This window comes from Pelecanus crispus, chromosome 7, assembly GCF_030463565.1.
Source record: "Pelecanus crispus isolate bPelCri1 chromosome 7, bPelCri1.pri, whole genome shotgun sequence".
Taxonomy (NCBI): Eukaryota; Metazoa; Chordata; class Aves; order Pelecaniformes; family Pelecanidae; genus Pelecanus; species Pelecanus crispus.
The window spans coordinates 22,653,466-22,666,300 of NC_134649.1; the positions used below are offsets into that span (position 1 = coordinate 22,653,466).

At 50.1% G+C, this 12,835-nt stretch overlaps 2 protein-coding genes across 2 annotated transcripts; both read left to right on the forward strand.

The window, feature by feature from the left end:
• The first annotated feature begins 945 nt into the window (after nucleotides 1–945).
• RPP25 (ribonuclease P/MRP subunit p25) lies at nucleotides 946–1,596 on the forward strand. Its single transcript, XM_009488651.2, has one exon. The coding sequence runs from the start codon at nucleotides 946–948 to the stop codon at nucleotides 1,594–1,596; it is 651 nt and encodes a 216-aa protein (XP_009486926.2).
• A 2,896-nt stretch (nucleotides 1,597–4,492) lies between these two features.
• On the forward strand, nucleotides 4,493–12,512 carry COX5A (cytochrome c oxidase subunit 5A). The gene is given in 8 exon segments (XM_075714281.1): nucleotides 4,493–4,558; nucleotides 4,560–4,625; nucleotides 4,627–4,656; nucleotides 4,658–4,778; nucleotides 8,155–8,271; nucleotides 9,418–9,539; nucleotides 10,928–11,050; nucleotides 12,359–12,512. Coding segments are annotated over 7 exon segments (636 nt in total). The 3' UTR covers nucleotides 11,042–11,050; nucleotides 12,359–12,512.
• Nucleotides 12,513–12,835: the final 323 nt, after the last annotated feature.

Genomic DNA, 12,835 nt, shown 5'->3' on the forward strand with positions numbered 1-12,835 from the left:
GGGAGAGGGAGGGATGGGGAAGGAGGAGGTGGAGGGAAAGAAATCACCCGTGAAATTCTCCTGCCTATGAGTCCCAGTAGCTTCTCTGATGGCTAATAAAGGTTGAGCTCAGGCTGCCAGCTTTCCCAAGGTACCTCCTGTATCTCTGCGCCATCCCCGGGTGCACCATGGCCGGGACTCCTCATGCCCTCTGGGGATGCTGCTGGGGAGAGGGTGCAGGGGAGGAAGGCAGGCAGGCAGGCAGGCATGCAGGCTGCCCGCACTCTGCTGACATTCGCAGTTAGCATTTGGCGTCCTTGAGCGGAACAAGTGCCGAGAGAAGGGACCAGGTTCTCTTTAAGGGGGCAGGACTCCGGGAGCATCATGAAGGCAAGAGTGAGCTTCTCCCTCTGCCTTCCACTTCCCTTCCCGCACACTCCCTGCCGGGGACCTGGGCTCCCTGCCCTCCCCTTCACCTTCCGCGGCTCTCGGTGCTGGAAGGGATGAAGGCAGGAGCTGGGTGCTGGGATGGGAGGCTGAGCGAGGGGAGGAGGAGGAGAAGGAGGAGGGGAGGAGGGAGAGGGGGAGGATCTGCTAATTACACAGAACAGCTCTGGGGGCTGCTGAAGTCCAGAATGAAGCAAAAAGCAGCAGAAGCGAGTGCTGCAGTGGGAGCGGAGGAGCCCAAGCATCACCGAGAGCCGGAGCCAGCCATCGTCCCTGCTGGGAGCGACCGGGGGTACCCAGGGGATCCTGCAGCCCCGTCCCCCCCGGGGGACAGCCTCCAGCACAGCCACCTCCTCCGCAGCCAGCCCCGGGCAAGGAGCGGGGAAGGGGCTGGTGGTCCTGGGAACGCAGGGTTAAACTCAGCCCTCCTGCGGGCTGGGCTGGAGCGCAGTGGAGTCAGTCCTGCCATGGTCCTGGGGGGCTAGGAGCCCAAGTGGATCCATCGGGAAGGGGCAAGGGATGACTGCCGAAGGAGGGGGAGCCAAGCCCATCACCCAGTCCAGGATGGAGAACTTCCGAAAGGTGAGGACCTCAGAGGAGGAGAGCCCCTTGCCCTTCCCCGACCTGCCCCCAGATGTGGTGGAGATGAAAGTGAAGGAGGGCAGCAAGATCAGGAACCTGATGAACTTCGCCATGGCCCAGATGGAGCTGAAGGGCAGCAGGCAGATCGTCTTCAGTGGTTGCGGCAGGGCTGTCACCAAGACCATCACCTGCGTGGAGATCATGAAGCGCAAGCTGGGAGGTCTTCACCAGGTCACCAAGGTGCGCTACAAAACCTTGCTGGAGGTCTGGGAGAACCAGGACCCGCTGCCTGGCAGCCCGGCACAGAACCTGACCGTCCACAAGAATGTCCCCTCCATCTGCATCCTCCTGTCCCGAGACCCCCTGGATCCCAACCAGACGGGCTACCAGCCCCCGGAGCCCCGGCATGGGCTGGGGACGCAACTCAGCGAGGCCGGGGAAGACGCATCCAGCTCCTCCACCAAGGGGCTGAAGCGGCCCCTGCCACCTCCCCACGAGGAGCTGCTGACCAAGAAGTTGCAGGCACAGGTACCGGACAGTCCAAGGGGCTCAGGGTCCACAGACCACCAGCCAGACCACCACCACTGACCCCACCACCTCTTGCCCTGACCAGCCATACGCCGGGTATATAGGCAGGGATATGACCTTATATAGGCAGGAGATTGTATGGTGGAGAAACTCTGGGATTTTTAGCTGCTTTGCTGTGGATAAAGGCAGTGCCGTGCTTGCTCTGGGGTCACTGGTGTGCTGCAGGCTCCCCCCGACATGCTGCTGCTGCTCTAGGTAACCCCCGTGCATGGAGGCTTGCTGCTGGGGGTGGGCATGATGTCCCCAGGTTTGGGGTGAGGGTTAAAGGGGTAAATCTGCCAGCCCTTGGTTATGGTCTGAAGCGGGGTGGGGCGGGGACAGGAGGTGTTGGGGGGAGCTGCTGACCCTGCATTCAGCCACCCAGAGGCAATGACTCCCAGAGCCAGAGCACCCGTTGCCTTTCAGCGAGGTGTGCCTGGACCAGGGAAGGCAGCTGTACATCATCGCTCCCCATTGCGATCTCTCAGCCATCAGGAGAGATGGTTTTGCCCCAAGCCTGTTGGAGTAATACCTTCATTATCAAACTGCTGCAATTACGCCCGGCAAGGAGCTGTCAGGTTTATTAATGCCGGGCTCAGCACCCCACGGCGTCGTGATTCATCCCAAATAAAACACACAAACAGCAGACGGATCACTCCCTCCCCGTGCTCACAGAGCTGAGCACTGTGTTGCCTGCCTATGGGACAGCAGAAGAAAATAAACCAACCCTTGTTCTTCTTCCCGCATCAGATATTCTGGGCTTTGCTCTCCCGGAGGTGTTTATAGGGTTTGGAGCCGGGGTGAAGCCCTGACGTCCGGAGCTGGGGGCAGTGGGAGCGTTAGGTGGGTTGTCGTTGTGACTGGATGCGCTGCCCGGTGCAGGACAGGGAGGTTTTGGGGTCGTGGACTTGGCTGCAGAGGCCTTGCCGTGGGCTGGCTCCCTGGAAAAGCCCTTCGGAGCAAAATCCCTGCTTCTTTCAGGGGGTAGAAGAGAACGAATGCAAAATAAAAGCTCTTTAGAAGTAATTGAAATATGGCTATGGGAAAATGGGGGGATCATCTTGGCTGCCAACCACGGCACAGCGAGGGTGGGACTGTCGCTGCTGCTGCGCCAGGGCAAGGGGATCCCGGCCAAACCCTGTCCCAAGGGGGGACAGGATCGGGACCAGTTTCTTCTGCGTACTCTGGCAGCAGCTTGGCCCCCACCAGCATGGCAGAGCCTGCCAAAGCCCCTGTGCCAGCCCCTCTGGCCAGCACAGCGGGGACCGGGGCGATGCGAGGAGGGCAGGAGACAGGTTATAGGAGCCAAGCAAGCCCTCCTGGTTCCCCTTGACCCAGCCCACACAGCCCCCAGGGGCACTGCAGGGTGAATTAAATCGGTATTAATGAACATACCCTTCCCAAAAGCCATGCGGGAGGGATGCTCCGGCTGCAGCTGCATTATCTCCCCGCCTCGTTCCCACTCTCTGGGGACTGCGAGCATCCCCTTTTGTCAAGGGCTTGCTTGGCAAGTGCTTTGCTTGGCTGGGAGCCGGAATGAAAGGAGACGAGGGGAGCGAGGAAGAGGAGGAGGCAGGGGGCTGTTTTGTTTGGCAATGACCTTGTTATCTCCCTCAGCAGGCAGCTGCTCCTCCAGGCCAGAGGCTCGCGCTTATCTGCCCTGCCGCAGACTGATTCACTTATCTACCGCCATGTAGTTGAATATTAATTTCCAATTGGTTTTTTTTATGATTATTTTTTGTGAGTTTGGGGCTGAGAAAGCTTTGGGGTCCATCCCACCCAGCGATTGCTCTTGCCAGCCTCCTCTCTCCGGTGCAGACACCATTCAGGTTCAACCCTCCACCCCGCACATGAGGGGAGCACCAGCTACAGGCTCCTATCCCAAATGTACTAAAAGTCATGCTAATAAATAAAACCCTCTGTAAACGCTCTGATCGGAGCCTAAAGACTGTCACGGCCATGCACCTGAGAACCAATAGCACTTAACCTCCCTGCCCCTGCCCTGCTGTTGCCATCTCACATTGCTCCCAGCCAGGAGAAAAAGAGGAAAAAAAGATCAGTCATTTCTCCTTATTATTTTGTTAATGTGCAAAATTATTTTAAATTGATTTTTATATGCAGGCAATTTCCAATCTTGGAGGCAACAGGAGCCTTGGGACTTTGCACTCCTTGCTTTGTTGGCTGCAGACCAAGGATTTCCTGCATGAGAAAATGGTTAAAAAAAAAAAAGACTAACCCCAAATATAAAGCATTTAAAATAGCATGATGGCATCTGGCTCCACAGAGTCCTAAGGGGATATTGTGAGCAAAATTACCATGATGATCTTGCGCTGCATTGCTGAGGCACAGCCCCAGGTGCCTTTGAAATACAATTTCGGGGTCATTTTATGAGCCCAGTGGTGTCCCGAGAGCTGGTGGCTGGGTCAGCCCTACCCTCCTGCTGGCATGGGCAGCTGAAGGCAGCATCTACGAGGTCTGGGGACAAGGATGTGACGGGGGCCGTCTTGCCGGGTGCCAGGGCTGGCACTGGGGCAGAGCCACAGAAAGCTTTGGAGAGCTGCTGGATACTGCGGCCAGAGCCAAGCTCGGTCCCATTTTCCCCTCACTCACTAGGATAAAGTCAGGCAATTTTGCCTTGCTAGAGGTGATGGCAAACAGTGATCACAAGCAGGGACAGGGAAGGGACCCCCCTCACTTCCTACCGTCACGATCCATACGTGGGAGCCCACAGTGGGGCCATGCCCGCATAAGCTCGGTTAACGGGGCTGCCAGGCCGCACACCGGCACCAGCAGCAGAGCACGCACCACACCACCTCAGGCACAAACCCCAGGACACCCCGAGGGCCGCGGCTAACGGCCTTTTATGAGGCGGGAGAGGCCGACAGCAGCCCAGCGCCCTCCCCGTCCCCGCCACAAAATGGCGGCCGGCACCTCCCCAAGGGCGACGTGCTAAGCCCCGCCCACTAGAGCCTTCCCGCCGTCTGGCGCGGCGCGGTGTGTCCCTGCGGCGCCGCCGTAGCTGCCGCCTCCATCTCCCTCCTCCCTGCCCACAGCGCGCGCGGTCCGGTGCCAGGAGCGAGCGGCGCGCGCCCCCGCTGCCCGGTGCTGCCTCCCCGCCGCCATGCTGGCCGTCGCCGCGCTCCTCCGCCGCTGCACCGTCTCCGGCCTCCGCGCCGCCGTCCGCCGGCCCGCCGGCCCCGCAGGTGAGCGGCCGCCCGCGTCCTTCCTGCCCGCCGCCGCCGCCGCCTGCCCTGCCCCGGTTCGGCTCGGCCCCGAGGGGCCCGGCCTCGGCGGGTGGGGGGCGGCAGGGCTCGGCCCGGCCGGTGGCGCCGTGTCCTTGTAATGACCCGCCGGCGTCACTTGAGGGCAGGCCGCGCCTGCGGCCTAGTGCGCGCCGCCCCCGCCGGGCCCGGCCGCTGCTGCGCTCCCGCCGCCCCCGGGGACCCCCCGCCGTTACCGGCCCCGCCGCCTCTTGGGGGGCGCCGGGCCCCTTCCCGGGGGCTGTAGCGGGGAGCTGGCGGCCCCCTCCCCGGCCCTTCCTCGAAGGTGACATTGACGGAGGTCGGCGGTGACCTCTGCAGCCGGGCAGCTCAGCCTCGGCCTCGGGGGGCACCGAGCCTCCCCCCGGCCCCGGCGGCGATCGGGGCGGGTCAGCCCTGCTCCCGCTCCTGGCCTCCTCTCGCTTTCCTTATTAATACCCTAATTATTGGAAGAGGAAGAAAAGCCGCCGCAGACAGTGCGGTGTGAATGCTGACCAGGGAACCAGAACTAAAATACCGAGACTGCAGAGAAAACAGTGACTGTGCATCTCAATTAATAGCTAATTAACAGGCAGTGATCACGTTTAAAACGCTCGGAGACCTGTGTGTGCTTCTCCTGTAGCACATGTGAATTAAACAGTTGGCGTGGGGAGTGGATTGCTGCATCTTTTAAAAATGCAGAGTAATAGGTGGTGGTCATTCTCTTTGAATGCTCGGGTTTCTTGGATACTTCTTAAAAACTTTTTTTTTTTTTTTTAAAAATATCCGTTAAAATTCTTTGCTCGCGGTGCCATTGTACTCCTGCTGAAGCCTGGCTGCTCATGGCCCTTGCTTCTCCACGCCTTTGCTAAGGAGCAGCCTCCATGTTCTTCTTTTCCAAGGTCTTGTATTACAAATGCCCCACTTAACACTTCTGACCCGATTTGCCTTTGTGGGTGGCCTCGGGGGTTTGTGTTTCGGCAAATCTAGTGCACTGGGTTCATCTTGTGAGCTTGTGTTCTGCTATTCTCCCTCTGGGTTCAGGTTTATGTTAGATAATGCTGCAAAATGTTCTGCATATAATGCACATGCAGCCCTGGGCTTGTCATTGCCAGTCTGGCCTTTTTCAGTAAATTAATGCTGCTCTTAATGCATGTTTTTTCTTTTGTGCTCATTAACACGGAAAGCTGAGAAATTCTGGCACTCAGGGAAGATTTAACATGTTTGTATAATGTTAGATGATTTTAGGCTTCTCGGACTCTCGAAGCTTGTTAAGTTCTCTTGAAAATGTGCCTCTGCAAACATACGTGCCCTTTGCCTTTTCCTTGAGTTGGAAACCTCCACACGGATGTGTTGGCGTGGTTTGGCTGTCTCTGTGGCATTTACTTTCTGTTTAGGAAAAAAAAGTATTCTCCCCCAGGCGACCAGCATCCGAGGGCTTTTCAGCAGTGTCGTCTCACTCCCTGCCTGGGTGCAGGAGCATTTACAGAGGAGTACTCTTGCTCTGAGCTCAGCTGTGCATGTGATTTGTTGGAGAAAGCAGGGTCAAAGATCTGTTTTGGAGCTGGGGAGAGGATGGGGAATCTCCCTACAGAATGGCAAAAGAGTATTATAATTCTGGCTTGGCCTGTCATTTACTCTTCCCTTACCTAGTTATGTAGATAAAACAAGGGAAAACGTTTTAATTGTATGGGAAGCATTGCATGCACCAGAATTGCAGCCGAAATGTTGGACCACGTTAAATTCTGGTAAAAATCTAGATAACATTCTGATTGGGCTGTCATTTAATAAGACTAAAGATATTCCTTGAAATTTTTGTGGTTTGTTCCATTATACTCTATGTAGAATTAGGATGCTGCTTCGCAGTGTGATCTTCGAACTAGAAAAATATATCTGGGAAGGATGCAAAAATGCAACCCAGTCTGATATCTTGTGCACAGAATGCAAGATACATGGTTTGGGGGTTTCTTCTTTTAAATAAAACTTTGTAGTTGGTCAGCCTGAGTGGTTCATGCTAGATTAAAAAAAAATGACTAGCTATATCTGACTTCCTCTTAACTGGAGCTTCAAACTGGCAAGGTCGTATCTGGTGTATGACCTCTCTGCAAATATTAGTGGAGTGAAATTACCAGCAGGGAAAAGGAAGCAGGCCTCAGCCAGGCTGTGCTCTGCTGGTAAGGCAGCTTGTAAAGTGCTCAGACTTTGCAGAGAGGACCCAGTACAGCTCAGCTGTGGGTGGAGCTGGCTGTACCCTGGTTTTAGTTCCTTTTGGAAAACTCTTTGTGGATTAAAAAACAGACCAGCAAAAAAGCAATTTGTGATAGAGTAGTGTTGAGGGAAGACATATCAACATTATTTGACCATTGGAGTACAATCCACTTTTGTGCTTTATTAATTATGAAATATTAATGCAATTAGAACCTTGAGATCCAGGAGTTTTATCTTGGATAGACACAGAGACAGGAGTAATTTTGTTTTCTCCTTCAACTCTTCAATAGCCTGTAATAGCTCTTGTCCCTTGTGCTCTTGAGAGACGTTATAATTGGGCTCAGATCGTTTTGCACAGACTCCTAAAACCACTTTGATTCCACCACTAGTTCAGAGCTGTGTTTCAAAGACCTGCACCTCGTTGCTGTTGAGTCATCCATCACAGTCAGTCTGTTGGTTGGGAAATCTGCTTTTCCTGGATTACAAAATTGGTTATGGAGCAATTTCAGGAACTGTCTACAGTGGGAAGTTACTCCAGAAGAAACCAGTGTATTCATCTTAAGTGGATAACAGTATAACTAATAGGATATAGGGTTTTGTTCCTGGAAGGAATGCCACTGAAAAACTGATTCACATAGCTAAACTCACTGCATAGACAAGTCCTGTAGTTTTGAGAAGGGTCAAATGTGGGGAACAGAACGATTGTGCTACTTCAGAGTGTCTGTTGAAGTACATGTATGTTATGTTTCTCTGGCTTACTTGGTTCTTGGAAGAGGGAAGGTTCCTGTATCTTAGGGAAACAGGGCTCACAGAAAAACTTCTCTTAAGGACTGGTTATATAGAATTGTTTCTCTCTTGCATTTCCCCATCTCTCTTAAATAATCCTGCTCTGACCAAAGGGTCTGGGAACACTTCAGAATTCTGTGTATTTTCTGTTTTACATGACTTTGCCACAAAACAAACAGGTATTTAATAAGCTATTTTCATCCAGTGCTTATCCAGGCTGAGGACTGATCTGGATTGACTGTAGTGAGTGAAATACATATTTTATGGCTTTTGGTCTCTTGATCAGGACTAAAGTACACCTATTTTTCTACTTGCTCAAAGCCTCTTCCTTTCTTTTTACATTCAGCTGTACTGCATGCCCGCTGCTACTCTCATGGGTCACAAGAATCAGATGAAGAATTTGATGCTCGCTGGGTGACATATTTCAACAAGCCAGATATTGATGCCTGGGAGCTCAGGAAAGGTATGTTGAATGAAAAGGGAAGAGTAACATGGAGTAAATATAACTGCTTTGTAATAGTTTTGTGACCAGAAATAACAGCTTTTTTTACTTCTCTGTTGGAGAGCAAAAATAGTTCAATTTATAGAAGTGATACAGGCAAGAACCCACTGTTCTTGCAAACCATGAAAACTGGGAGTTTGGTGTAGGAGAGCAATCCTGTAAATACCCAGTTGGGGCAAGGCAGTATGTGAGCCTTTCTTTATCTGTTCTGAGTCATCTGGCTGCTCTGTGTGTGCCTGTGGTTGGCGTGCTGCTGTTTGCTCAGTTCTGAGCCTGTTGCAGCAGGTGATGGCAACTCACCAACCAAACAAGTGTGCTGGAAGGAAGCACGGCATGCAGAATGAGGGAGAGTGGGGGTACAAGGCAGTGGGAGTCAAGGCTTTGTAAATTTTAGTGCCCTAGAATACACATTTTAACACCTGGGTGGGAGGGAGAGAAACATTTTCTCTAAGTAAGTATATTTGAGCTCAGCTGTTGCTTAGTGTATAACCACACACATTTTTCTTTGGACTTTGAATTAATGGCTTGGCCATAGCTCACTGTAGACTGTTTGATTGTTTCCAGTTATTTGCTGTGGAGTTGCCAGTTCCTATTAAAGTACCCCAATTAGGGGTTAAAAATGTGTTTGCATAACTGCCAGAGGGGTTGTTCCAGCATCACCTGGATGACTAGGTGTTGGGCTCTTCCCTTTGAAAGGAGAGGAAGGGAATAGGCAGCAGCTCAAGTTCTAATTTCACTACACCTGTAGGAATGAACTCATTTGGATTTCTTAATGCTTCCATAACTGATGTGCCATGGTACAGACAATGACTGCTTTTGGGAGCATGAATGAAACTGGCCCACTGGGATTTCGTGAAATCCACTTAAAACCTTAAAATCTATGGTAGTGAGCAACAGTGAGAGGGAGAAGAGCAAAAGAAAACCCTTGGCTGTGTGTGGGTCCCCTCAAAATAGCAGTGAAAACTGTAATCAGCTTCTAATGGCAACCGGTGTCCTGGTGATACTTATTTCTTTCATGAGGTGGAGCAAAATAATGTTGAGCAGGTTCCTTTTGATAGCATGATGAGCTGATGCCAAGTTTCTGTTGGTGTTTCCTTATATTCACAGGCATAAACACGCTTGTGGGTTATGACCTGGTTCCGGAACCAAAAATCATCGATGCAGCTCTGAGGGCATGCAGACGGTTAAATGACTTTGCAAGTGCTGTCCGCATCTTAGAAGTTGTAAAGGTGAGTGGAATGGCAGCCTAGGGTGTAACTGCTGTGCTTGCATTGCTGAGAGCCCAGGAGCGGAAGAGTTTTTCTTTGCTTACTGTTGGTGGTGCAAAGGGAAACCACTATTTCCTGCTGCCAGAATCAATAGCTTCATTATGAGTACGTGCTCAGTGGCTTGAAATAGTTGTTTTAAGGTAAGAGTACTCAGCAGCACAGCTTCACAAGTATAATGTTCTTACTTTCATATTTTCCTTTCCTGATGCTGACTGTGATGGGAAAGTCTTTAAGGATTTTTCTTCCTTGTTTTTTTAATAAGCATTACTAGAAATATCTCAAGTGAAGGCAGCTTACTGGCTGAATAGTAGTAAGTATTGAAGTACTGAATACTGAGCTGGCTGGGAGTAGTAACTCAGGAAGCTGCATAGGCTTGAAAAACAACATAAACCAGCACCTTGAAACCTGAGTCCAATCTTTACTTAACAGGGAGCTAAAATGGGTGGGGATGGAGGCAAGAGTTCTTCTATTTCAGTCATAGAAGCCAGCAGCTATGCTCTTCTGACTTTTTTTGCCACAACTGAGGAGGACTGGCATGGAGGTCTTTGCTGCTAGCTGTTAAATCTACTTGCTTCAAACTCCACAATCAGTTGCTTCTTGGGTTACCATTTCTGTTTTCTGCATTCTTCTGTAGAACTGAAACTCTTTCAGTGGTTGGTTTTAGAGACATGAGACCAATGGAAGAATCTTTGTATGTTTTCCTTCTCTTCTTCTTTTTTTCTTTTCTTTTGTCCCCATCATCTAGGGGACAGTTTGGTTTATCAGCACAAGTGTATGCTCTTCCTGGAACTCTACCTAAATAATTCTGAAGGGGTGGTATTTTCCCCTGATTTCCAAGCAAGTTAAACTTTCTCTCAGGTCTGCCCAAAAGCTGATTTAATTTTTCCTGTTTTACTGATTGGATAATATTTTCATTCTGCTTCCTAAGGTATAAGTGATCTTTGGGCTGGTTTGCAAGGCATACCTTGTTCAAGGAGCTTGGCTTAGTTTTTAGTTTTGTGTGGTGCGACACACATGTCATGGGTCGCATCAGCCTGATGATAAATGAGAGAAAGGTGTCAAGTGTTAAGAATAATCTGCAAATTCCCTCCAGGGGAGTTCAGCATTATTCTGGGGTGCTTTTCAGCCATGATCATTTGGTAGGAGGACTTTACAGTATAGCTGTATGCAAGCCTTGTTTACTTGACATGCAGATGAAGCTGGGCTGTGCTCTCCTGTCCTCATGAGCAGTAGGTGGATCAGGCCACGGACCCTTTTGCGAGCACACATCTTGATTGCGAACCTGGCTGGTGTAAGGTGGACCTTGACAACATCTTGCTGTTGAAGTAACGCAATTCTTTTTCGTTTAGGACAAGGCAGGACCTCACAAGGAAATCTATCCTTACGTTATCCAGGAACTTAGACCAACTTTGAGTGAACTGGGAATCTCCACTCCAGAGGAACTGGGCCTGGACAAAGCATAAATCTTATTGGTAAGGGATGCAGTCACTACCGAGACTCTTGGCATGGGACTCCTGTACCCTAAAACTCTCCTGACAAAGACAGAGTCCTCTTCCTTGTCTTCATGGGTCTGTGAAAGACAAGTTCAGGCTTGTAACATGATTCTCCAAATATCTCTGTAACTACAGGTCTCCTAGAAAAGGTAGTAACCCTTTTCAAAGAAAGCTTGAAAAAAGAACAGCGCAGTTGCTTGAGAAGGGATAGGGTGGCTGGCAACCGTACCCAACCTCCCAGAAATTTCTAGATAGCAGTTGCCAAGACAACGGGTATTGCAGCACTTTGCTGGCAGCATGTTGACCTTTGTTCCTCATCAGCTTTTCCCCAGAAGCATTTTTAGCAAATGGCAGGATCATTTCCTTTGGAAATGCACAAACTTTCATTTTATTGTCACAGTGTAGCCAATGTGGAAAACTGGAAGTCACTAATTACTAGCTTATGCTAGAGAATGGGCCCCACTGATGGTAGTCGTCCAAAGATACTGAAGTTTCTTCATGTTACACTTAAAATAGAATCTTTTTTTGTAATTAAACACTAATTTGGAGGGTTCCTTGCTTACAGAATAAACAGATCAGCTGTAGCATAGCTAGAGCTTAACTGCTCTGTGTGCAGAACACTCATGAGCCTCAGTAGATAATTTCAGGAGCAGTGCATATAGTATTTCATCCTGACTGCCGTGGCCTCAAGTCTTGGAAAGCCACTTGTTTCACTGTCTCTTTAGAGCTGAACTTCTGAGTACTTTCTAAACTTGAAAACAACTATAACCAAGATGTTTAGATATACATCATAAATACCAGGCTCCTGCATGAACTGCAGCGTACGAAGGTGTTGTTACTAAGCAGCAGTTTCTCTGGTTAATGAGGATCTGTCATTATGTATAGGCAAGACCTAATGTGCTATAATCCCAGACTAAAATGAAGCCCTAAATAAAAATCTTCATGGAAATGAAGTTATGTAAAGGTAGTCTCTTAACTCAGTTCCTTCAGGAGATGGCCAGTGTTACATTCCAGCCTCTTTCTTTTTTTTTAATATTATGCTTGGAATAGAGCTATCAGGTGTCAGACTGCAAATATTACTTAATTCTGGATCTTTAAGTCCCTGCCCTTCTTACCCTGCGATATTAAGTTGGGAATGCAGTAATTGCATTTGGAAGCTGTGCATGGTTAAATTTGGCTTTGGGTGTAAAAGGAAGCAATGAAAATAACACATCTGAGACCCCATGGAAACTTTGTGGAGATAATGGGCTGCTGCTTTAATGGCTTTTCTGTTCTTTTCTGTTCCAGGTGCATTACCTGAGCATTTTACTGATGCTACCTGATTGTACACAGTCGCCTGGAGACACAAATGTTAAAATATTATGTTATTTGAAATAACTTCTTCCTTTATTGAGTCACAATGTATGTGATGCAAAGTTGGACCTAATAAAGGAAAAACTGGTTTGACTGATGTGGTAGCGGTGGCTTGTGTGATTATTTATTTTTGCTTGGGGAAAAGAAAGAAACAAACTGTAAACATGCTCTCCCAAGAGAGTACTACATGTAAGAGCTTATAAACCATTATTTGCCTGGCAAAGCATGGCCCGTGGCCTTGCCCAAGCACCTAGCTCCACCTTGGGGAAGGGAAAGGTAATGACCTTATCTGGAGGGCATGGTGACCCTCTCTCCCTGCCCTTGGAGCAGTAATTTCCCGGTGATGAGGTCGGGGCCTAAGGAAGCCTCCAAGGTGGACGTGAGGGGCATGCTCTTGCTGCAGTGCTGGCA